This window comes from Mobula hypostoma, chromosome 20, assembly GCF_963921235.1.
Source record: "Mobula hypostoma chromosome 20, sMobHyp1.1, whole genome shotgun sequence".
NCBI lineage: Eukaryota > Metazoa > Chordata > Chondrichthyes > Myliobatiformes > Myliobatidae > Mobula > Mobula hypostoma.
The window spans coordinates 5,349,406-5,376,786 of NC_086116.1; the positions used below are offsets into that span (position 1 = coordinate 5,349,406).

Here is a 27,381-nt window from a genome sequence, read left to right on the forward strand (position 1 = left end):
CACCTATCGTTAATCAACTACAACTCCTTGGCACAAAAATAGAGGACAGTTCCACACTATAGACTTGCTTAGTACTGCTGTGCTCTTTGGAAATTGGTGGAATAATATACCACCAAGTTCCAACCTACTTTTAAATTCACAGGGACTATTTCTGACATTTCTCACTACTTTTTTTTTAAAAAACTGTTCATCTCAGAAGACAAACTATTCATTGTCATTTGCTACGAGACCATAATTTATAGGAACAGAATTATGCCATTCAGTTCAAACCAAATGATAGAGCTAGAGTTCCCTTTGCCCTTTCAGATCTTGTGCTTCTTGTACTTCTGCTCACAGCCTGCCTTACACCCCAGACAGAACAGAGATAGAGATCCCCTTGTCCTTACTTTGCACCCCTAGAGCCGCCACATCCAGCAGATCATTCTGTCATTTCTGCAGTGAGGTCCCACCACCAGGCATCCCTTTCTACTTTATGCAAGGATCACTCCGTCCAATACTTTCTGGTCCACTCATCCATCCAAACCCACCCCCTCCCTTACCCTAGACATCTTCTACTCGCGTAGGTGTAAAACTTGTCTTTACTGCTCCTCCCTCACCACCATCCAGGGACCTCACCAATCCTTGCAGTGAGGCAAAGGTTCACATGCATCTCCAACCTTGTCTACTGCATATGGTGCTCCAATTGTGGCTCCCTCAATGTTGGTGATACCAAGTACGTTACACATCATACTTAGTCTGTAATGGTTATCCTGAGATCCAGGTTTCAGACCATTTCTATTGCCACATTGATCTGTCCATCCTTGACCTTCTCTACTACCAAGATGAAGCCCAGTGCAAAATGGGAGGAGCAATACTTTATATTCCACCTGGGTAGCCTGCAACTATTAGCATAAATACTCAGTTTTTAAATTTTGGGTAACCCCCAATTTTTACCCCTTCGGAGCCTCCTGCAGTCCTCACATTTCTTGTTCCTATTCTGCTCCTACACCTATCTTCATTCCCTTCCTCTTCACCCGCCCCCCCCCAACCAGTTCTACCCAACTAGTTTACACACAGGTCTTGCCCCACATCTCATCTTGTTCCATCGTCATCACCTTTTATTTATTAGGATCTAGCACGGTCAGCTCATTCGAATAATGAAGCAGTCCAGCAGCAGTTTATCCTATTGGTTCAAACTAGGTATGTCCACCTTCAAATATCAAGTAACATCGACAGAAGCCCCTACCATTAACATTCCGACAGAACACACTTAACTGGAAAGCCATGCAAAGTGCTTTCAGCTATAAAATCAAGTTGCGAGGTTGATATGCTGTGACAAATGACTCACCTCAGCTTCCCAAAGGCTTTCTATCAATCATCGAGAAAAAGCATAAATACAGTCTGAGACAAGATACTCTCACCCATGCAGTTTCCATTACGCTCAAGAAACTCAACACCATCAGGACAAAAGCAACATGCCTGTTGAATAGAGTCCCAGCTCTCGTCCACCAGTACAGTCGCTGCAAGTGCACCATATGCAACTCAGCAACTTTGACAGTACTCCCAAACCTGAAACACTAATCTAGGAAGACTTGAACATTCCCTGGGCCTGTTGCCCCAGTCATACAGCATCCTCACTTGCAAATGTATTGCCCTTCCTTCAACACAGGGTTTGGCAGAGTGGATGTGGAGACAGCGCTTCCATGAACAGGATATTCTAGGATCCAACGGCAGCACCTCAGAATACAGGATGTCCTTTTAAAACTGGTCAGGAAGAATTTCTTGGCCTCCACAGCTGTCTGAAGTAAGACCATAAGACATAGGAACAGAATGAGGCCATTCAGCCCTTCAGGTTTCTTTCAATCATTGCTAATTTGTCATCCCTCTCAACCCTGTTCTCTTGCTGTCTCCCATAAGCTTTGATGTGCTTACTATTCTCAAACCTATCAAACTCTGCTTTAAACATATCCAATAACTGGGTTTCTCTAGCCAGAGGGTGGTGAATCTGTGGATTTTGCTGCTACAGGATGATGTGGAGACTAAGAGAGTCACGACTAAATGGCAGAGCAGGCTCAATGGCCTGAACAACCTAATTTAGTTCATTTTCTTACAGAATTTTGGAATACTACGTTAGAGGGGCAATGAATGGTGACACCTACATCCCAAGAATATATAGAAAAAAAACTAATTTCAAAGATCTGAATAAAATGATGTCACAAGCTTGAAGGCGGCAGAATGGTCACAATTGTTCTAAGTAAACCTCTAAAAGCTACTACAGATTCACTACAATAATTTTATTGATACTAATATGTGGCATCTTTTGGGATTATCAAATTCTTGCCAGCACGTTGGAAAGTTCAGTTAGGTTCAGTACCTTGTAGCAACTTAAAAAAGCATATCCTTTGGGCTCACTGTGAGCATAAAAAGGCATACTGCTTATGTGGCTCAAATATTATGTAAACTGAAAAGCTGAAAATCAAAATACACAACATACTCTTCACAATGCACTCCTGAGTAAACATGTTTGTAATATATACAGAGATTTATATTTTTGTTGTACTATATTTTAATACAAAACAGAGAATACCAAAGGATTTAGTCAGTACTCTTCCTTTTCCACTACCATTCTCCTTTTCATTCTAATACAATTCTCTCAAAATTCAGGATTACATTTCCATTGTACAATACAAAACCAGCTTGCTATTCAATCGAGTGATCCTGGTGATTAAGGCAGAAAACATCCTGACAAGTGCAAAGTGTTGCATGCCGGAAGGTCAAAAGAAGAGTTGGACTATTAATACATTAAGCAGTGTTAATACTATTAATACACTAAGTGTTGATGAACAGGTGATTGGGGTACAAATCCATAGATCCCTAAAAATGGCAGCATTGGTAGACAAGGTGAAAAGGCATATGGGATGTTTGCATTCATTAGCTGTGGCAAAAATGTGAAATCAGACACCATTTTACAACGTTATTATATGTTGATAAGGTCACAGCTGTAATATTGTGTACAGTTCTGATTCAACAGCATGGAGAGGGTGCAGAGGCTGCATTGCTTACTGGAACAGAAGCTGAGAAGAAACCAGACACAAATGTACAAAATTAAGGGAGAGTAAGATATATAGTAAGAATTCTTCTCACATGGTGGGATTGCCTGAACAAAAGAGATTAAAAGATGGGTACAAAGGGTGATTTTCTCCCCACTCTGAGTGATTGGAATTTAGAACATGCTGCCAAGGATGATGGTTTAACATTTTAATTACAAGCATTTGAAAGGCCAAGGTACACAGACCAAGTGAGGGTACAATGGGATTCATACAAGTATCATGGTCATGGCAGGCTGAAGGGCCCATTCTGCAGTGTACAACTCTCTGATATAGGCTTCTGAAGTGAATGAGTAGCCATGATCACACATTGAAGTGAACAGTGAAGCTGCCCGAAAGACCTATTCTTGCACCTAATTTCTATGTACTAATAGGTTGCAACTAGTGTTCCTTGAGTATCAATGTCAGGAATCAAATATATTCACCAGATTAATGAATGATGGAATAGAAAGTCATTTATCAAAATTTGCTGATCATACATGCCAGTGTTGACGGAAACAGAAATTACAAAGCAATGTTAATAGAAAGATGCAAGAATTTGCCTACTGTGAAGTGAATCAAGAGCTGGATCTCGAAACATCCTGACGTCGTCACAGCAAGAAGTGTGGTCAGTGCTTGTCATGCCGAACTTAGAAGGAGCGAAACAGAAGAGCTAAGAGACAAGTTCAAGACAGCAAAGAAGAATCTCTTTGCCACCTACGACCGACTGAAGGAAGAAGAACTAGTTGAGAGGATTAGAGAGATAGAAGCTGTAAATGAAGACTGCAGCATGGAGAAGCATGGCGCCTAGTCAATGAGATCAGTAGATGGAAGAAGTCCCCATTAGGTCAAATAAGTGGTAAAACAGCAGAGGACCGTGTCCTGACATAGTTTACCTACTTCAAGAACGTGCTGGGAAGCCCTCCAACAATCACGGAAGAAGAGGACATATCCACGATACTAACGCAAGTCAACATCGATGACAGCCCATTGACCATTGAGGAACTGAAGGCCAAATATGCAAACAGGGCAGGAGTGCTGGACCAAATGGGATACCACCAGATGTCCTGAAGAACTGCGACCTGGACGACATCTTGCTGGACATATGTAGTATGGCATTGATGAAAGGCGACAAACCAGAACAGTGGTGACTCTCAAACATTATCTTAGTCCCCAAGTCTGGATCCCTCACAAAGACAGCTAACTACCGTGGTATCAGTTTGACCTGCATCTTAGCAAAGTTAAACAATCGGATGATCTTAAACAGGATTCGCACCGCCATTGACCCTAAGCCAAGATTCAATCAGAATGATTTTCAGCAGAAGTGCATAACAGTAATGAAAATACTTGCTCTCCATAAGATCATCGAGGAAGTCAAGAAGAACAACCTACCAGCCGTGTTTACTTACATCGATGTTCGCAAAGCTTTTGACTCCGTTCACCGAGGTAAAATGCTGAAGATCCTGAAAGCTTACGGAGTGCCAGACCATCTACTGAGAGCAACAGAGTCCAGCTATACCAAAACCGTGGCAAAAGTTGTATCACCAGACGAAGAAACAGCAGTGTTCGAGCTCCTAGCTGATGTGCTGCAAGGAGACACTCTGGCACCCTACATCTTTATAATCGTCCTTGATTACGCTCTGCGTCAAGCTATTGGTTTTACCATAAAACCAGGGCGAACCAAAAGGGTCAGACCAGTTACACTCACAGATCTCGATTTTGCAGATGACATAGTTCTGCTCTCTGACCAGATGGAGGAAGCACAGCAGCTACTGACAAAAGTGGAAATAGAGTGCAATAAAGTTGGACTTCACCTAAACCCTAAAAAGAGAGTACATGGTATTTAACTACTACAAAGGTACTCAAGACCATAGAGAATTGATACCATTAAGAAAGTCTTTGACTACAAGATCCTCGGGTCAAGAATGATGAGTTCGGAGAAGGACAAAGATACAGAAGGCGCTGGCGTGGAGGGCTATGAACGACATGAAGAAAATCTGGAAGTCGAACCTGACAAGAGGGCTTAAAAAGAGGATTTTCATAGCAGTCCATTCTCACGTACGGATGCGAGACGTGAACACTCACCAAGATGATGCGAAAGTCTCTAGATGGTTGCTATACACGAATGCTCCGGATGGCTCTTAACGTGAGTTGGCAACAGCAATGACAAACATTGAGCACTAACAACCTACCGATGCTCTCCACTAAAATCCAGGCAAGAAGACTGCAATTAGCGGGGCACTGTCTATGCCACCCCGAGCTACCTGCCAGCCTAGTCATCATATGGGAGCCCAAGCACGGGAGGATGAACCCTGGGCGCCCTCCCAAGACCATGGTCAACATGCTCCCAGAAGACAGCGGCGTGGCTAATGTAGATGAACTGAACACACTGATGAGGGAGAGGGAGAAGTGGAGAGCCCGTCATCGTGCCCGACGCCGGCCCCCTAGGCCTGAGTCGACATAGTAGTAGTAGTTAATAGAATGGTATGAATACTGGAAATGTGAGGGAGGATGATTATGAACATTCAGCATGTACAGAATTGATCAGCATACTTCCCAAATGTTGTCAATTGGGAGGAGCTGATGACAATAGAAACCTGGAGCCCATGGACACATATACAGGAGTGAACCAAGAAGGCTAAAGGAAAGCTGCCCTTCAACATCTCGAAGGTTTGATTTCCCATAGTTTAGCACAGCGTTAGGGCATGTGCATTGCCCAACTTGCAAAGGATTACTGGAATGAAGAACTAGAATCACGTCAAACTCAGTGCAGAATAGTTAGTTATTAGTTCATAACCTAACTAAGAAAGCTGGACAATCTAGAGGCGTGGATTTAAAAACCACAACATAGTGACCAGGGATTTTACATTTTTAATACATATTTATTAACAGGTTTTTAAATGATCATGATGACCTTGTGTCATAAACCCCACAGATTCAGTGGGCTTGCTACCCTTAACCCTTCGAATCCAGAAGAGACTATCTTAGATTTTTACCGGTCCTACAAAATTACCACAGGACTACCTGATACTGACCTTGGTATCAAACAGATTCACTCAAGGCAGCTCAACCTTGCAGAATTAAGCTCACAAATACGTGAATACCAGAGTCTAAATTGGACCAGCAAACAGTCCGATATGATTGCAGGCATGGAATCTCAGCCAACGTGCCAGACAGCTGGCAATTCATGGAAATCTCTGACATCAGTCTTCGTTGACCAACTATCACTAGGTTGATATCCAGCCTGGTGATAGAAATGTAGCTTTCTTACTTACAATTCCAATCTAAAAACACAATAAGCAGTTTTCAAACCCCGGTATTACAGTTTGGCTGTTGCCACATTCCGGCATTAAATGTTTTGATAACACTTGTCCAGGGAAAGCATTATGTAAATGCAAACTTGCTGGTCTTGTTCTTATGAAAATCTTGCATATCTACTTAAAACAACTGGGGAAGTAGAAACACAATGCCAAAAATCTTCCCAGTGAGGTTTATGAGAATAGACCATCCCAACTAAAAATTGAAAGTTGAATAGTGACCAAAAAGAAAAAGCTACATTTCTACCAATGTAAGTGAAAACTCAAATCTTCATTCTACTTTACAAACTGAACATCTGAAAAGGTACACCTGGATCTGCTCAAAGGACCTGATGGATTTTGAATAAAACAGAATTGTAGCAATCTTAAATCCCTCCCTTCAACACAAACTTAGGGATCTTTTCTTCTCCCTCCCTCAATATTGATGGCATTATACAAATGCATCAAAAATATCCCTTCATTTTATGAAACGGAAGGATTTGAAAGCAGATGAATTTTAAATTATCAAGTGCACTCAAAACAGTGAAAAAATTCAGTAGGCAAATTGTAACCCATAGCTTAAAGCTATTTATATCCAATTGTAGCACTGTCAACACTAAACACAAGCTGTATCACCTTGCAGAGGTGAAAATATAAAGAGTGATCTCAATGTAACATACATAGATAAGATGACCAGATCTACAAATTTCAAGATTATATTCTTCAGTGGAACATATCTAGAGTTGGAGTGGCCCTATCGGCTCCTTAAGCATCCTCCACCATTTATTAAGATCACGTTTCCAATACTTCCTTCCACCTTTAAGAGATTATCATGGATATCTTCTAGATATTTTAAAAAAAGCACTTCACCTCAAGTTCCTGCAGTAGCAACCTATACCTTTCTTCCCACCCACAATGTTCCATCATGATCGGATATCCTGTTTAATTTCTAATTAAAAGTTTATGACATCCTGTTCAATCTCTTCAATCTCAGTCAGATCTCATTCTTGATTTTTAAAACCAGAATTCATCTTATGGAGTAGTCCCAACTATACCAAATCCTTCACATTAAAAGTTTGTTAAATCTAGAGTCAAATCATTCAGCCTCAAATTCTGGTTAGCAAGGTTCCTTCCCTCTACAATCTTGCTCTCAAACCAAGAACTGGTGTCCACCATGATTAGTTTTGTAGATTGGAATACAAAAAATATCTATTTAAATATACCCAGAAAGATGAATTTATTAGCAGATGGAGTTGAAGTTATTAAGAGGCATCAGTTAAGGCAATGCTTGATAATCATGAGGAAAGGAATGTTGAGAGGTGAGAGAGGTGAGTTAGTCACAAAACAAAGTGTGGATAGAGGTTTGTTATTATTAGAGCAATGGGGCTGAAGGGCCGGGCCAGCCTCTATGCTGTACAGCATATGGAACACCATGTGTTTTCAATGGCACCTCATCTTTCCCAGTTCTCAGCTACTATTTCTTCAAAATATTCATTCATTATTCCTCCCACTGTCAAAAATGTTATACCATTCCTTATTCCACTTCAGATGCAGATTCCTTGCCATCAGTTTTTCCCTTCTGAATATTTGTAGACTTGTGAATAAAAATTGGAAAAAAATAGGTGTTTGATTTGGTTCCTCATAACTATGATGAGAACTTTATATTTTCATCTAGCAAATAAGTTTCAAGCCTGGCTCCTTAAAATGGGCTATTAAATTCCTAAATATCATTAAGCACACATTCCCAATATAATTTATGAAAACAGGAATTCTGCAGATGCTGGAAATTCAAGCAACACACATCAAGGTTGCTGGTGAACGCAGCAGGCCAGGCAGCATCTCTAGGAAGAGGTACAGTCGACGTTTCAGGCTGAGACCCTTCGTCAGGACTAACTGAAGGAAGAGTGAGTATGAATTTATGATATTAAATGAAAAAATCTACTTTCTGGATGAGCATTTCAATAAAATCTACATATGGAAACAATGTTCTTCAGAAATTAAAGCACATTAAATTATTTACATATTCCAAAAGGAATTCTTGTACTTAAATTGTTAGTTTCTTCTGGTCCAAACCAAACTCTACTATAGCATGGCAGTTTATTGCATCTGGTGCAGAATTCCATTTTAAACCATCAGAAATAAATTGGCTTATTTTAACACGATTGTAATCTTCAGCTTTGTTAAAAATTCTAATTTTGGGAGCTATTCTGGAGATAGCACGAAAAGATATGTCGACTAACACACATGCTGGAACAGTATGCTTGAGAAATTAACAAATGAGATTACAATTTAATTGCTATAAACAGTCCTGTGAACCTCAACAGCACTTGGCAGATAGGATTTTAATGAGGCAAGATAAATAATTAATAGATTCACTAAACAGAATGAGACCCAGATTGAAGCATACCGGAAGCTAATTCTTAATTTCATCATTTATGAAATTGGGAAGGAAAGCTTTTGCACTTAATGCAGCTTTGCTGACAGTTAAGCAAAGAACGGTCAATAACAGCACTCAACAAAACTGAGGTAAAAAAAGAGTTGCCTGTGCAGGGCTTGCAGGCCAGTAAACCCAACATTGCATAAATCCACAGCAAGGCAATCGCTTGTTTCATTCTATCTATTATCACTACATTCAATCTGGCTTCTTGTTAAAGCACATGACATACGCTTTTTAAAGTGAGCTATTCATATAAATTTTCAAATCCACTTAAACATATCTTTATACACCATTGCTTCCAAATAAAATCTAATTTAACAGCCTTCAAGGTCAACCAGAGATACAAAGATCAGAAAACAACAGCAGTTTGGAAAAAGGAAACTTGAAAAGGGTACCAACCTCTTCATATACTTCTCTCACAGCTGCATTGCCTGGTTCCTCATCTGGTTCCATGCCTCCCCCTGGCACGATCCATTGGTCTGGATGACGACTACTACTGACTAAAAGCACCTATGGAACAAGTAAGAACTATAATGACTATTATGTTCAGCAACTGCAGTATTCCTCTGACATTTAACAGCACATAAAGACAGAAATGCTTTGAACAAATGCACACTTGGTAGTCAGTCTGAGAAAAATCAAGACTTTCCAAGCAACATGGTGTGCTGAGACAGAAGGTTCATAACCCTAAATTTACAAGAATCTCCAAAATTAGATTTTCCAAATTGTATTTAGTTTGGAAGCCATGGTATATAAAGTGCTTGTGTACATACGTCATTCAGCAATTCAAGGGTTAGAACCCAAACTCCTTCGGCTCCAAAATAATATTGTACAATTTCCAATTGTTTCAAACAGAACTCTATTGGCACAAAACTGGAAGGGTCACGAAGAATCTAAGGAAGCAAACTGGTTCATGGTACACCACTGGTGAGATGAGGGAGAATGCTGGGGGGTGTAGGAGATGAAGGGTGAAAATATATTCAGAGTGCATGGTCTGGAGAAGACAAGCATGGAAAATGTGTACAATTCTGAACGAGGTTCTGTAGTGTGATGATATGATAGAATCTGGCAACAATATCAGTATGCAAGGTTTTTTTTTGGGGGGGTGGGGAGGAGGAGCTCATTTTACAAAATTGTGTTTGTTTACAGGAAGTACTGAATAACTGACTGAGCTGAATACCCGAGAACATTGTGCTGCAAAGTTTGAAAGTTCTGAAGATCTCATGCAGGAAGGTAGAGTGTGTTCTGCATTTAATGTCACTCCAATATGATGGAAACAGAATGTGACAAGAATAACAATGGAGAGTTGCGGTGAATGAGGAGGCTGGAGAAGTCAAAAAACACAGGGCGGGGGGAGGGGGGGACCTGCTAGACCTCTCCAAACCAAATGAAGTGCAAAACTGAGCAAATTTAATGAGTCAGCACAAACTTTTGTCAGATGTGGGTTCTGATTAAATTAAAGACACGCAGCAAGCTTCTTATGAATATCAGTACATTTTCAGCCATCCAGCATCTACAGCAAATGAAACACACCCATTACATGAGAATTGCTCAAAGAAAAACATTACAGTACAATTTTAAAGGGTAATTATTTTTTAAATACTGCTTTGACAGTTCTACATTTTAATGCTAATATTAAGGAACGATACAAAAATGAACTCTCATTGACATGTCCTGTGACTGTTCTTTCATGAGGTGCCAAATCTTCAAAGGATGTTGCTACTAATTAGCCTATAATTACACTGCTACTTGATTTATGTTTATACACAGTACATCCTTTTCCACTTGAGAAATAAATTAAACAATTGCTTAACATTCTTCGTATTTGTGTAACATGAGAATTCTACAGACTTCCGGATACACAGGAGTACACTGGAGTTATAGAGTCTTTGCATGGAAACAAGCTCTTTGGCCGACAGAAATCATACTGATCATTGAGTATCCAACAGATTGAGTCAAAATTAGGCTTATTATCACTGACAAATGTTGTAAAATTTGTTGTTTTGCAGCAGTAGTACAGTGCAAAAACAAAGCAAAATAGTGTTCATCGTTTGTTCAATAATCTGATGGTGAAAGGGAAGAAGCAGTTCCAAACACATTGAGTGTTGTCTCTTCAGGCTCCTGTACCTCCTCCCTGAAGGTAGTAATGAGAAGAGGGCATGTCCTGGGTGGTGGGGCTCCCTAATGATAGATGCTACCTTTTTGAGGCATTGTCTTTGGAATATTTCTTTACTGTCGGGAAGACCACTGCCCATGACGAAGCTGGCCAAGTTTACAGCCCTCGCAGCTTATCCTGATCCTGCACATTGGTCCCTTCCATCCCCGATGGTGACGCAACCAGCTAGAATGCTCTCCACTGTACATCTGTAGACATTTGCAAGTCTTTGGTCTAACTAATCCAATAGCATTTTCCACATTTCCATCCGCTTCTCTATACTCATCCACATACCTGGGTTAATTGGCCACTGAGAATTGCCTTATGAGACGTGACAGAAACCAGAGCACACAGATGAAACTCATGCAATCACAGGGAGAATGCTGATGTCTGGAGTTTGCACAATGAATCTGGGATCTGAGAGGCAGCAATTTAACCAACTGCATCACTGTGACACCCACAAGAATCTTAACAGACAATTGACCATCAAAACAGATACTGATAAATGATCAGTAGAGAAGCAGGCATTGTGAACTAATGCAATCATAGAAAACTATAGGATCTCATTCAATTTATTGCAGCCTCAGCAATATTGCTGAAAGATGAGCAAGTTCCCTTTCTTGTACTCTACTCAAGTCCTGTGGAATATTTTCCTTTCACCCAGTTGTTTCAAGCATTAGTAACAAATCATTTTCTAGAAACCTTTAAAGGCTAATTATTTTGCACTATAACACACCTTGAACACAAATGTTGTTTCATGCCACATCTGATTCTTTTGCCAACTGCCATAAGCTTATATACCTTGGCTATTGACACTACAGCAACTGAAAATATTAATCTGTGTTTACAATACTGAACAACTCAAACCATAAATAATCACACCTCAACCTTCCTGAAAGGAGATGTATAATCCCAGTTTCTGTAGTTTTACTCTATTACAATAGTCCCTCAACTCAAGCTCTAGAAGAGCAAATCTCTTTTACACCCAACAGATGGCTTTAAACATCCCCAAAAGAGCAGTGTCCAGAATCTAGCCCCCATGCCAAGAGAATTTAGATTCTTAGTCCATTAAAGATGACCATATTTGTCACACATACATTGAAACAGCCACATGCCTTGTTTGTGTCAAATCAAATCAGCGAGTGTTGTGCTGAGCAACTCACAAGTGTCACCACGCTTCCTGCGCCATCATAACATGCCCGTAACTAGAATACATCTTTGGATATAGGAGGAAACTGAAGCACCTGGAGACAACCCACATGTCATGGGGAGAACAAACTCCTTACAGTCAGCGGCAGGAATTGAGCCCCAATCTTGCAGCTAGCACTGTAAAACTATGCACTAACCACTACACTATCATGCCACCCCATAGAGATATTAATGAAGTCAGTACAACATTCCTGCCCTTTAAGACATCTCAACTTGCTCTGCCTCCTTTGAAAAGATGTGCAGTTTTCTCCCCATTCCTGCACCACCTTTTACATATCCCCACCCCCTTCCTAGCCATATGCAAGTCACATTTTGTCATTTTAAATTTGCTTCTGCCATGCATCTGCCCTTTCATCACCATCAAGGCAAGATGCTACAAGAATCACCATTACAAGAAATGGTACTCTTCCACCTCTCAACATCCTGATCACTGATCTTCAGCCTCAATTCCACTTTTCTTAGTCCTCAACTCTCGATTCACCTGTCAAGCAGAATAAAACTCAGCCTCAAGAGATCTGAGGTAGAAACAAAGAAAATAGGTTCAGGAGTAGGCCATTCAGCCCTTCGAACCTGCACCACCATTCAGTATGATCATGGCTGATCATCCAACTCAGAGCCCTGTACCAGCCTTCCCTCCATACCCCCGATCCCTTTAGCCACAAGGGCCATATCTAACTCCCTCTTAAATATAGCCAATGAACTGGCCTCAACTGTTTCCTGTGGCAGAGAATTCCACAGATTCACCACTCTCGGTGTGAAGAAGTTTTTCCTAATCTCGGTCCTAAAAGGCTTCCCCTCTATCCTCAAACTGTGACCCATCGTTCTGGACTTCCCCAACATCGGGAACAATCTTCCTGCATCTAGCCTGTCCAATCTCTTTAGGATTTTATACGTTTCAATCAGATCCCCCCCTCAATCTTCTAAATTCCAACGAGTATAAGCCTAGTTCATCCAGTCTTTCATCATATGAAAGTCCTGCCATCCCAGGAATCAATCTGGTGAACCTTCTTTGTACTCTCTCTGTGGCAAGGATGTCTTTCCTCAGATTAGGGGACCAAAACTGCACACAATACTCCAGGTGTGGTCTCACCAAGGCCTTGTACAACTGCAGTAGTACCTCCCTGCTCCTGTACTCGAATCCTCTCACTATAAATGCCAGCATACCATTCGCCTTTTTCACCACCTGCTGTACCTGCATGCCCACTTTCAATGACTGGTGTATAATGACACCCAGGTCTCGTTGCACCTCCCCTTTTCCTAATCGGCCACCATTCAGATAATAATCTGTTTTCCTGTTTTTGCCACCAAAGTGGATAACTTCACATTTATCCACATTAAATTGCATCTACCATGAATTTGCCCACTCACCTAACCTATCCAAGTCACCCTGCATCCTCTTAGCATCCTCCTCACAGCTAACACTGCCGCCCAGCTTCGTGTCATCCGCAAACTTGGAGATGCTGCATTTAATTCCCTCATCCAAGTCATTAATATATATTGCAAACAACTGGGGTCCCAGCACTGAGCCTTGCGGTACCCCACTAGTCACTGCTTGCCATTCTGAAAAGGTCCCATTTATTCCCACTCTTTGCTTCCTGTCTGCCAACCAATTCTCTATCCACATCAATACCTTACCCCCAATACCGTGTGCTTTAAGTTTGCACACTAATCCCCTGTGTGGGACCTTGTCAAAAGCCTTTTGAAAATCCAAATATACCACATCCACTGGTTCTCCCCTATCCACTCTACTAGTCACATCCTCAAAAAATTCTATGAGATTCGTCAGACATGATTTTCCTTTCACAAATCCATCGGTGACTTTGTCCGATGATTTCACCGCTTTCCAAATGTGCTGTTATCACATCTTTGATAACTGACTCTAGCAGCTTCCCCTCCACCGATGTTAGGCTAACTGGTCTATAGTTCCCTGGTTTCTCTCTCCCTCCTTTTTTTTTTTAAAAAGTGGGGTTATATTAGCCACCCTCCAATCCTCAGGAACTAGTCCAGAATCTAAAGAGTTTTGAAAAATTATCACTGATGCATCCACTATTTCTTGGGCTACTTCCTTAAGCACTCTGGGATGCAGACCATGTGGCCCTGGGGATTTATCTGCCTTTAATCCCTTCAATTTACCTAACACCACTTCCCTACTAACATGTAGTTCCCTCAGTTCCTCCATCTCACTGGACCCTCTGTCTCCTACTATTTCCGGAAGATTATTTATGTCCTCCTTAGTGAAGGCAGAACCAAAGTAATTATTCAATTGGTCTGCCATGTCCTTGCTCCCCATAATCACCTGTTTCCGTCTGTAGGGGACCTATATTTGTCTTAACCAATCTTGTTCTTTTCACATATCTATAAAAGCTTTTACAGTCAGTTTTTATGTTCCCTGCCAGTTTTCTCTCATAATCTTTTTTCCCTTTCCTAATTAAGCCCTTTGTCCTCCTCTGCTGAACTCTGAATTTCTCCCAGTCCTCAGGTGAGCCACTTTCTCTGGCTAATTTGTATGCTGCTTCTTTGGAATTGATACTATCCCTAATTTCTCTTGTCAGCCACGGGTGCACTACCTTCCTTGATTTATTCTTTTGCCAAACTGGGATGAACAATTGTTGTAGTTCATCCATGCGATCTTTAAATGCTTGCCATTGCATATCCACCGTCAACCCTTTAAGTGTTATTTGCCAGTCTATCTTAGCTAATTCACGTCTCATACCTTCAAAGTTACCCTTCTTTAAGTTCAGAACCTTTATTTCTGAATTAACTATGTCACTCTCCATCTTAATGAAGAATTCCACCATATTATGGTCACTCTTACCCAAGGGGCCTCTCACGACAAGATTGCTAATTAACCCTTCCTCATTGCTCAATACCCAGTCTAGAATAGCCTGCTCTCTAGTTGGTTCCTCGACATGTTGGTTCAAAAAACCATCCCGCATACATTCCAAGAAATCCTCTTCCTCAGCACCCTTAGCAATTTGGTTCACCCAATCTACATATAGATTGAAGTCACCCATTATAACTGCTGTTCCTTTATTGCACACATTTCTAATTTCCTGTTTAATACCATCCCCAACCTCACTACTACTGTTAGGTGGCCTGTACACAACTTCCACCAGCGTTTTCTGCCCCTTAGTGCTATGCAGCTCTACCCATATCGATTCCACATCCTCCCGGCTTATGTCTTTCCTTTCTATTGCGTTAATCTCATCTTTAACCAGCAACGCCACCCCACCTCCTTTTCTTTCATGTCTATCTCTCCTGAATATTGAATATCTCAGAACATTGAGCTCCCATCCTTGGTCACCTTGGAGCCATGTCTCTGTGATCCCAACTATACCATATTCATTAATAACAATCTGCACTTTTAATTCATCCACCTTGTTACGAATGCTCCTTGCATTGACACACAAAGCCTTCAGGCGCGCTTTTACAACTCTCTTAGCTCTTATACAATTATGTTGAAAAGTGGCCCTTTAGGGAAATTCTAAATGGTCTCCACTCCAAGAAACTCCCTGTCATCTTACTCAAACTGTTAAGCTCTTATTCTGAGACTTGCCTCTGGCTCACATGGAAAACATGCTGACTGCTGTCACGCCCCCTCAATAATATCACTTCTCAGCCTTGTAAACTCCAACTTTGCTCAAAAGGCAGTGAAGAAATCTTCTCCTCCAGGGAACATTCACTGCACCAAACAAAACAAGGAACATACATCATGTGGTCTCAAAGCCCCTTACACTTATTCTTGTACTCCATCCCTCTTGCAATAATAATTGCCACTTGCCTACTGTGTTTCTTGTACTAGAGCAGCCTGATCTCTTAACACTAATATCCAAGTCTGACAATTTAGAAATGCGTGTAACTGTTTTTCTGACTCAAGTGGATTACCTCATATCACCCACATTATTCCTTGCTGCTGCTTATTTCCCTTGTAAATGCACCCCACTCACAACACATTTACCTACAATCATTAGATATGCTTACACAGCCCTTGATTAAAATAGATTGTAAGTAGCCAAAAATCGCAGAAATGATCCCTACAGCACCTGACTACCTACAGCTTGCCAACTTGCAAATGACTTGGAAAATGTCTCAGCACATTTTTGCTACATAAATGGAAGTTGCTTATTCACCAAACATCCATCGTCAATGGGCATTAAGAACCAAAGCTTAGCTTGAGCATCTGAAATAGAAAGCAACCTATAGCAGGGCAGTATTAATTGCACCAACTGCGGCAGTGTATGCGTCAGACGGTGCACTTAAAATAGTATTGCTGTTTATAGGATATGGGCAGCTCTTTAATCCACATGTGTGCGAGGCATGTAAAAGTTGTACAGAAACCAGTTACACAAGCACAGCTCGAATCATTGGCTAGTACTAAGAACCATATTAACGATTGGAAACAAACACCGCTGGCAGAAATGTTTAGAACGTACAAAAACCATGTACCCTGCCACCCTGCTTCCCATGGAGCTTTATCTTGTTGAAATTCCTCAAAAGCTTTGGCAACCAGAGGAAAGTTGGGAGTCAAAAGACTGTAGTTGCTGGAATTTGGAGCAGAAAAATAACTGGAGGAATGAGCAGGTCGGCCAGCATCCACGGAGGGAAGACAGTAGTCACTATTTTAGGTCAAGACCCGGTATCAGGAAAGAGTGGAGGTGGCCAGCAGGGGATAGGTGGACTGAGGAGTGGTAAGGGACAATGGACAGATAGTCAGCAGGGGGACAGAAAGGGGCTAAGGTAGGAGACTGGCAGATAAAGAAAAAGTGTTTTCCTGAAAGCAGTAAGTATTTCAATTATTCAAAACAGTCTTAAAATATTAAAATAAAAAATTTTACATTTCCAATTAGAATAACACTCAAGATGGTTCATATTAGAAATACTGAAAATAAAGCAGAATGCTAGTATTTGAGAGAAATGTTGGCATTTTAGTTTGATGATTATTCATCAGGTGCCAGGTTTTGTTTACACACAAGTTGTCTAACCTGTTGAGTGCTACCAGCTATCTCAATTGTTATTTCAGAACTCCAGCATCAGTATTTCGCTTCGCTTTTTAAAAAAATCTTTTCTTTGTAACCAGAGTAAACTAGACTTCTAAACAGGCATTGAAACTTTTCATTAAAACAAAAGTGACAATGTATTCTTGATGCACCATAGCCCCCTACAAACAAAAATTACAAAGACAAAAATTCCATGTACACATCTCTTTTGAAAGAGGATGAGAGGCGACTTGATAGAAGTGTACAAGACAAGAGAGGATAGCCGGAGACTTTTCTCCCCATGGTGAAAGTGGCTTAATTTCCACGAGGGGGCATAATTTTAAGGTGATTGGAGGAAAATATGGGGAGGATGTCAGGTCTATTTTAAACAGTAGTAAATGTGTGGAATGCTCTGTCAGGGTGGTAGTAGAGGCATATACACTGGGGAGCTTAGACAGACACATGGATGATAGAAAAATGCAGGGAAGGGTTAGATTAGGTTAAAACATTGGTACAACATGGATTGAAGGACTTGTACTGTAAATTCTATGTTTTATCTGCAGGAATAATTCTTCAGCCCTTTCAAGGATGGATAGAGTTGTGTTTCATAAAAGAGGGCAGTTTGCCTCCCATATAAAAAGGTCATCTGAAATTGGGAAGAGGACAGATTTCTACTACTCATGTTACATTGTGATACACATACCATAAAACCTCTGCTAAACATGTCCACACCCATAAAGTTTTACTCATCTTCAAAAACTACAGCAGTATTACTACACAGGTGAAGAGGGCACATCCTATGAATCACCAGAATACAACCGGCCATAAAGCATTATCAAAACATCCAGATAACAGTGTAACCAACCCCAAAGAATTAATGGTTCATTAAAACCTACGCATGTGCATCTGCCCCATAAACTTCCCTTTCCTATTCTGAACAGTGACTCATGCTGATTTAGGGATCACAAGTCATCCCTCAACCTCACGCAAGTGTCCACACTACAAAATTTGAAGCCATCGTCACATTATTTATCAAAACAGCCAAATCTGTTTCCATCTTGGCCCAAAGTCAGAAGCTCCCATTTTCTGAGATAGCATAGAAAGATAGACAAACAGAATCCAAGATATTTTTTTTAATCTCATCGAGGAAGCATAGGCTTGCTGCAATTACTGCACTAGCACCACACTGTTGGAGAGCAGAAAGTCATTAATTTATTGTACGTTAGATCCCTGCTGATACTCAACCGTGCTATAACTTTCCAACATGTGCAGCTGAAAGAGACGAACATAAAGGGCAGGACCCCCAGGGTCTGATCTCAGGATTGCTCCCCATGCCACGCACTGTAACTAGTAAGATCATACAATTTAATGTGGTTAAGGAGTTGGTGTAGGAGGGAGGGCCAAGATATTTGGATCATTGGGCTCTCTTCCAGGCAAAATGGGACCTGTACAGAAGGGACGGTTTGCACTGAACTGGAGGAGAACTTAAGTTATGTATATACACTGAGAGAAAGCATCCTTAAATTTCAAAATTTGATGTTCATACCATTGGGCATTATACAGTAAGAAAAGGGAATGCTTTTTTTCTAGTCTACATTTGTAGTAGTGAAATTGGCAGAGGATAGACAGGTCAGTGGGAATGGGAAGAAGTGGTCTCAGTAGTCCAATCCCAGCTATTCGCCTACACCACCATTCTGTACCCTGATCTGCATTGCTAAGCAAGCTTCCATGATGTCAGCAGAAAGGGTGGGGGAAGATTGCTTAACTGGGGCAGGACTTGCTACCAATATGCCTGGTAAACACCATTTATTTTGAGCCTACACTCAGTGTGCACGCTTGTGACAACAAAAGAACCAGCCAGTCTGTACAGGGTTAAAAACCATTTTGAAATCAATGATATCTGGATGATGGCCATTATATCACATCCATGTTTATACCACACAGCACCAAATCCCAATAATAAAATCCAAACTAGAAAAATTACTTTATCCTAATGTGCAATCCATCTTTGTGCCCCGACTACATTGTCTTGTTTTCTCTTTACCAGCACGTTTAGAAAACATGGCTCACACTGTTGTTACTAAGGTTTAATTTCTCATGCAGTTAAACAAAGCACAAGAACGCACTAATACCTCATTATACAGTTTTGCTTTTAATTTGCATGCAATTTCAATCCTGTAACTTGTCTGAACATTAATCACTTCACTATGACTCATTCAGAAAAAGCAGCTATCAAAACTTGGTGGCATGGTCGAAGTAAATACACAAACTTAACCAGCTGAAGCCAGAGTGCAACTCACTAAAACTGAGCCATGGGAAGCTGTAACACACATCCGAACTAGCAGAACCGCCTTGAATATTCAATACTGGTGTCTGTTCCACAAGCCACCCAAAATGTACCTCTTTTGTCACAGTGTTAAAGAATGGCTCCATGAACATGCACTTAACCAGAAGATTAAGGGATACAGATCTGTCCTGTCTGTGCATTAGGTGGCAGGGATACACCTCTAACAATGTGCTAGAACATTCATCTTTCTTGATGTAGTTTCAGTAGAACAGAATTAGAATGATTGGTTTCACTAGCCACAAAGTATTAGTTGGAAGTTAAATGTGTACAGGTTTTATTTCCTGAAGACTGGCTCTCATTTTAGTTAACCTGTAATTATGCTATCCACAATTTCGTATTTCCAGGACAACCCAAACAAGAATTTAACAATTCAAAACAATGTCAGTTTCTCTCTCAAAGGTTGCCAGCAGGTCATTTCAGCTTAACTTAGCTGAAACCCAAATGTTCAGATGTTGCAGATTTAGATTCTGCACTACAAATCACACATCATGTTTATGTCTACTTGGTTTAGAAGCAGCAAGTTGGTTACAACTGGGAAAGTAGCAAGGACTGGCAGGTGGAATTTAACTTGGACAAGTGAAGAGAATCGCATTCAGGAAGTTAAACCAGGACACAGTAAAAGGCAAGGCTTGAAGAGTGTTGTAGAACAGAGACCTAGGGTGAGAGGGACATAGTTCCCTGAAAATGATAACACAGGTGAAGGTGGCATTTGGCATAAGTGTCTTAATTGGTTAGAGCCGCAGGTACAGAATTGGGACTTGTATACAACTTTGTTGAAGGAATGCGGGCTTTGCAAGCTGAGCCAGCATTTAATTTCCCTTGAGAAAGGTGCTTTCTTGAACTGCTGCAAACCTTGAGGTATGGATCTGCACACAATGCTTTTAAGGAAGGAGTTCCAGGATTTTGAAGAAATAGCAGTATTACTTAGGGTAGAATGGTGGGCAACTTCCAGGTAATGGTATTGCCATGTTCTTGCTGGCCATGTCCTTCTAGCAAGTAGAGCTCATGGGTTTGGAAAATTGTACAAGATACTGGCGGGACACAAAGTACTGTGTGTATTTCCGGTCACCCAGCCATAGGATAAATGTCATTGAGCAAGAAGGGTGCCAAAAAAAAAGTTTCACTAGGATAGTACTGGTAACAGAGGGCATGAGTTACAAGGAAACTCGATAAGCAGGTTTTTTTTTTGTGGAGCAAAGGTGGTTGAGGAGTGACTCAGACATTTATATTCCGTGGTGGCTTTTTCTCAGTGTAGGGCTGTCCCACACTACAGGGCACAAGATGGGAGGGGTGTGAAAAAACTCCCCCCCACCCCGCCCCACATACAGAATGGTGGCTATATGGGACAAGCTGCCAGATGTAGTGGTAAAAAGACATAAGGATAGGTACATGGATAGAATTGGCTTACAGGGTTATGGAGCAAATGGGACAAGCAGATAGGCAACTTGATCAGTATGAACAGTTGGTGGAAAGGCCTGTTTTCATATTGTGCAACTTTATGACTCTAATTTGCTCCTTGTTTCAAAGGCCGAACATTAGAAACGAGGACACAATCTTGACTGACGGGTAAAGCTGATCAATACAGACACAGTACCTCTGACATAGAAAGCAAGGCCTTGTGCACTCTTTTGGAGATTTCCATTAGTGTAACAGTCATTACCTATCACTTTTCATAGTTTGTGACCTTGCTATGCACAAGAGTGCTGTTTCCTGTACAGTAACATAGTTTGTGAACTATCACCTAAAGACATGAACGTCACTAAACATTTCATATGATCACAAAGTTGCAAATTGCCACAAATCTGCAATTCTGTTAGCATTATTTGAGGAATAATGTAATAGTGCTTCACAAGTAAAGGTGTAGGAGCAATAAACATGAAGTCAACATCCTGGAACAAATGGAGAACTTTAAACCCAATGTGTTGACATCAGCTGTGTATGTTGGAGAACACATCACATTGAATAGCAATACAACTTAATTCACAGCAGGAAACAAGATTATTCACAAACATGAGGAATTTGATAGGAGAGGACAGAAGACCAGAGAAGAAAGGGAAGGAGGAGCACCAGAGAGATGATGGACAGGGAAGGAGATAAGGTGGGAGAGGGAAATGGAGAATGTGAAAGAGAGAAGTGGGGGTAATTACTAGAAATTCAAGAAATCGATGTTCATGCCTTCAGGTTGGAGGCTAACCAGATGGAATACAGTGCGTTGTTCCTCCAATTTGAGTGTGGCCTCATCACACCAGTACAGGAAGCCACAGACTGACATGTCGGAATGGGAACGGGAAGTAGAACTGAAATGGTTGGCCACTGGGAGTCTTGCTTTTCCTGGTGGATGAAGCGAAGGTGTTCGGCAAAGCAGACTCGCAATCTACATTGGGTCTCACTGTATATTGGAGGCCACACTGGGTGCACCAGATCACCCCAACAGACTTGCAGGTGAAGTGTTGTCTCACCTGGAAGGACTATTTGGGGCTCAGAATGGTTATGAGGAAGGAGATGTAGTGGTCGGTGAAACACTTGTTGCGCTTGCAAGGATGAGTACCAGGAGGGAGGGTCCAGTGGATAGGAGTCGCACATGGAGTGATCCCTGCAGGAAGTGGAAAATGTGTGTATATGTTGGGGGGGTGGGGGAGAGGAGAAGATGTGCTTGTTGGGAGGATCCTACTGGAGATGGCTGAAACTTCAGAGAATGTGCTGGATGCGGAAGCTGGTGGGGTGGTAGGTGAGGACCATATAAGAGGCACTCTATCCCTTTTGTGGTGGCAGGAGGATGGGATGAGGGCAGATGTGTACAAAGTGGCAGAGATGGATGAGGGCAGCACTGATGGAGGGAAGGAAACACCTTTCTCTGAAAAAAAAAGAGGACAGCTCAGTGGTTCTGGAATGAAAAGTCTCATCCTGACAGCAGATGTGGCAGAGAGAGAGAGGAACTGAGATAAGAGGATGGCATTTTTACAAGTGACAAGGTGGGAAGAGGTATACTTCAGGTAACTGAGTTTGAGACAGAGACACACCAAGTAAATTTGAGGGCAGCATGGAAGTTGTGGGTAAAGTTGTTGAAGTTGGTGAGCTCAGCATGGAAGCAGTAGACATTGAAGTAGCATAGGAAGAGTTTGGGAGTGATGTCAGTGCAGACTTAGAACATAGACTATGTAGCTGACAAACAGGCAGGCATAGTTGGGACCCATGCAAATGCCCGTGGCTACACCTTTGGTTTGAAGGAAGTGTGATGAGCCGAAGGAGAAATTATTGAGGAGGACCAGCTGCACCAGATGGAGTAGAGTCGTGGTGGAGGGGTATGTTGTCCAGAAAGAAACAGGAACCTTGCATTTATCCAAATTAAACACCAGTTGCCACTGAATGCTTTTTTTAAAAAAAAGACAAAAATTACCTCAACTATGCATTTTGTCTGTGCAAATCTAATGCATTTTTAAACATCACAATATACAATTGCAAAATACACCAGGGGTAAGTATTAGTAGTTTCCATTATACTAGGAAATTGATAGGAAGGACAAAAAAAAAATCACAAGGGATTTCCTTTTGGGTCTTAATAAAAAGATGTAGTACTTGAAATAAATCTGGACAATGAAGTTATAAATTAATTATTTGAAAAGACCTATTGGTTAGTAGGTTAATTGGTCATTGTAAGCTGTCTTGTGATTAGGCTAAAATTATAGAGGCATGAGAGGGGAGTTGGCCAGAATTGATTGGAAAAGTACACTGACAGGGATGACAACAGAGCAGCAATGGCTGGAATTTCTGGAAACAATTTGGAAGGCACAAGATAGAATACATATCCCAAAGAGGAAGTACTATTCTAAAGGCAAAATGACACGACCATGGCTAACAAGAGAAATCAAAGCTAACATAAAAGCCAAAGAGAGGGCATATAATAGAGCAAAAATTAGTGGCAAGTTAAAAAAATTGGGAAGCTTTCAAATACCAACAGAAGGCAACTAAAAATGCCATTAAGGTAAAGATGGGATACAAAAGTAAGCTAGCCAACATTAAAGAGGACACCAAAAGTTTCTTCAGGTACATAGAGGTATAAAGGGAGAAGTAAATGGATATCAGACTACTGGAAAATGATGCTGGAGAGATAATAATGGGGGGGGGGAGAAATAAAATGGTGGATGAACTGAATAAGTATTTGCATCAGTCTGCATTGTGAAAGATATTAGAAGTATGGTGGAAGTTCCAGATGACAAGGATCATGAAGTGTGAGAAATTACCACGGTTACTAGAGAGAAGGTTCTAGGGAAACTGAAAAGACTGAAGGTAGACAAGTCACATAGATGAGACTGTAGAGAATCACTGGATTCTGGAATGGTTCTGGAAGACCAGAAAATTGTCACTCTACAGCTATATAGGACCCTGGTCAGACCCCGGTCAGACCCCACTTGGAGTACTGTGCTCAATTCTGGTCGCCTCACTACAGGAAGGATGTGGAAGGCATAGAAAGGGTGCAGAGGTGATTTACAAGGATGTTGCCTAGATTGAGGAGCATGCCTTATGAGAATAGGTTGAGTGAACTCAGCCTTTTCTCCTTGGAGCGACGGAGGATGAGGTGACCTGATAGAGGTGCATAAGATCAATGCCCCTCATCACCGTGTGGATAATCAGAGGCTTTTTCCCCGGACTGAAATGGTTGCCACAAAAGGACACATGTTTAAGGTGCTGGGGAGTAGGTTCAGAGGAGATGTCAGGGGCAAGTTTTTTTTTTACTCAGACAGTGGTGAGTGCATGAAATGGGCTGCCGGCAACGGTGGTGGAGGCGGATAAGAGACTTTTGGATAGGTACAAGGAGCTTAGTAAAATAGAGGGCTATAGATAAGCCCAGTAATTTCTAAGGTAGGGACATGTTTGGTACAACTCTGTGGGCCGAAGGGCCTGTATTGTGCTGTGGAGGCCAAGTATTTGTGGATACCTAAGTTAGAGGTCAATAGATTCTTGATTGGTCAGGGCATGAATGGATACGGGGAGAAGGCAGGAGTTTGGGGCTAAGCAGAAAATTGAATCAGCCATGATGAAATAGTGGAGCAGAATCGATGGGCTAGGTGGCCTAATTCTGTTCCTTTATCTTATGTTAAAGAGATGGGTTGCTAGGTGGTGCGGCTCATTAGAATGGAAGGGCCTGCTCTGCGCTAGATTTCTAGATAAAGAGTGTGAAGAAAGGCACCTGGCCCCCTCCCCAATCCACCCAGCTTCACCTATACCCACTAGCTTGTAGTCTTTCTCACCCCTACCACCTTATTCTGGCTTCTGTCCCCTTCCTTAATGTCCACTTAATTAATTTCCATAGATGGCGCCTGACTGTCGAGTTCCTCCAGCATTCTGAGGGTTGATCAAAATACAAGAGTTGGCTTTGGATTGCTGTTACTAGTCAGCACAGAAACCAACGGCCTCCTTTTGTGCTGCAAGTGCAGACGGAAGACAGGGCCGACCTGACATTAACACTACTAAATCTCACTCAACACATTTTTCTTCAATCAACCCTGGCAATTTCCAGTTCTGCAGATGTAGTAGACAAATCCAAAAATTAACAATGAGCTAGGATACAAAATTATGTTCTTTTACTTCTCTTCCCACCCCAAACCAATTGTGCACATTCAGTTGAAGTCGCAATTCAGTAGTACAATGCATCACTTCATTCTGACCCTTGTGTCCTTGACCTTCTATGCTGTTCCACAGCTCAGGGAACAACATCTCATCTAACATCCAGGCACACTGCAGCTCTATAATGAATTCAACTATTTCACGCAATTAGTTTGTCATAATTGCTCAGTTTTGATACAGGTTAATCTAGTCAAATTTTCTTCTGTGCACAGATGCTACATGAACTGCTGAATATTCCCTGCAGCTTGACTACACACAATGTGAACACATGTACTAATGTATTGCAAAAATCACTACCTCCAGCTGCCATTACAAAATCTAGTTAGAACAAGTTTGAGATTTTAAATATAAAGCTCATGGGGAAAACAAACATCCAAGTGATAATAGGCTGGCTCTTCATCTTCTCACGACTGTCTGCCAAAGTCACAGAACTTGCTTTAACTAAGAAAATTACACAGATTTACTTGCCAAAAGAAAGTTGAACTGGCCAATACCCAAAGTGGGGGAAAATTAGTTGTATATATAAAAAAAGTCTTTCACTGCTCAGATGCTCCTTACTAGGTAAGAATCTAATCCCTGGCAGGAAATTATGCGGAGAGATCTGCTCCTCTCAAACTCACCAGAAGATTCAGATCATTAATACATCTAGGCACCATGGTAAATGGAAGATTTATCAGCAACCAGTTCCTAATTCTTTGAAGTATTTTGGAAATTTTCATTAATTGACATGAGAACATTAAACTAACCCAATAGGCTTAGTTTAAAAAAATGTTTCCACAGCCAAATTCATAAAAGACATGCATTAACACTGAGCTTTTAAAAATGCTTTTACTGCAAGTTTTCCCTCTTAAAGTGAAGATATAGCACAATCAAGCTTTACATTTGGCCTATACTATGCTGGGTCCCCCTAAACAGCTGGGAACCAAGCAATCCCTGACAGCATTACTAGAGAGTGAACATGCTACAAAATAAACTCAAGCAATAAACGTCAGAATTTAAATTTTGGTTTAAAATCTTTTGTAGAAAATACCAGCCTGTTCCACCCAAAATAAATATGATAGTCACACAGTTCAATGAATAAGGGCAGTGCTTTAAAGTATACAGCACTGAAGAAACTCAGTAAATGAAGCACACTTTCCCTTCAAGGACACTTTCACTTGTGACCAGCTTTCTACCTTTAAATGGAATCAATCCACTATTTCCATGTATAGGGTTGTTTTTAATAAAGCGTGTAGCACCAGACAGTCAGTCATTCTTGTCTGGCACGTGGCGTCAGGATTGGTCTCCTTTCAGATTAAGCGGGTCACGATATGACTCCTGACTCTGACATTTTTGTTTAAAAAACGAGGCCGAGTGGCTAGCTCGACGCTCAACCCTGCACGGATAGAAAGTGTGCTCGGGGGGGGGGATGACCCCGACTTGGATTCAAACTCGGGAGCCTTCGTTCTGGAGACTGGCGTTGATGCCATTGCGCCACCAGCCCGCCACATGTATAGGTAATGTACTGTATAATAGTGGACATGTTGATGCACAATTCACCTGGAGGCAAGATAGTGAAGGCCTCTGCACTTGGCAAGTCAAAATAGAATCTAAAGTACCTCTATCCCTTTAAGGTTACAGCTCACACATCCCAGTGAGAAGTGAACAAGGCATGCAAACTGAGATAAATGATTGCAAACTTAAAGTCAACTGACCAATTTGTAATGGTAATTGTACATCGAAAATACCGATATGAACTTGAGAGTTTGCAGTGACATGAAAATAGTAGAGTGACTGTACACAAGAAAACAACTTTATTAACTTGTCCTGGGTCCAACACATTGGTGCAATTACAAGGCAGGCACACCAGGATTCTTACTTCTTAGTAAGTTAGGCTTGCAACCAAATACTCAAATGAACTTCTCCAGATGTACTGTTAAAAGTATCCTGAGCAGTTGCAACATGGTCTGGTACAGCAATTCATGTGCAGGAATGAAAGAACCTGCAGAGTCTTGAATTTGGCCCAGTACATCACAGGTAAATTCTTTCTCACCATTCATAGTATCTACATTGGGTGCTGCATCTAAAAGGCAACATCCAATCCAAGATCGCTATCATCTACACCCATACTACCAGGTTCCAGGACAGCTACTTCCTCTCAGCCATTGAGTTCCTGAACCAACCAACATAACTACCTTGGTTTAACAACGCTACGACTACTTTGAACTACAATGGGCTTTTTGGTTCTGTGTTCTCACTTACACAATTTATTTTTGTTTTTCTTGTGAATATT

General features: G+C 41.3%; 1 protein-coding gene across 1 annotated transcript in view; it reads right to left on the bottom strand.

The window, feature by feature from the left end:
• The window catches only part of LOC134359301 (diphosphoinositol polyphosphate phosphohydrolase 2-like), a 58,396-nt gene that overhangs the window by 18,734 nt on the left and 12,281 nt on the right, over positions 1-27,381 (bottom strand). Inside the window, exon 2 of the mRNA XM_063072296.1 lies at positions 9,198-9,308. Within this exon, the coding sequence (XP_062928366.1) occupies positions 9,198-9,308 (111 nt within the window). The remainder of the gene's footprint in view (positions 1-9,197; positions 9,309-27,381) is intronic.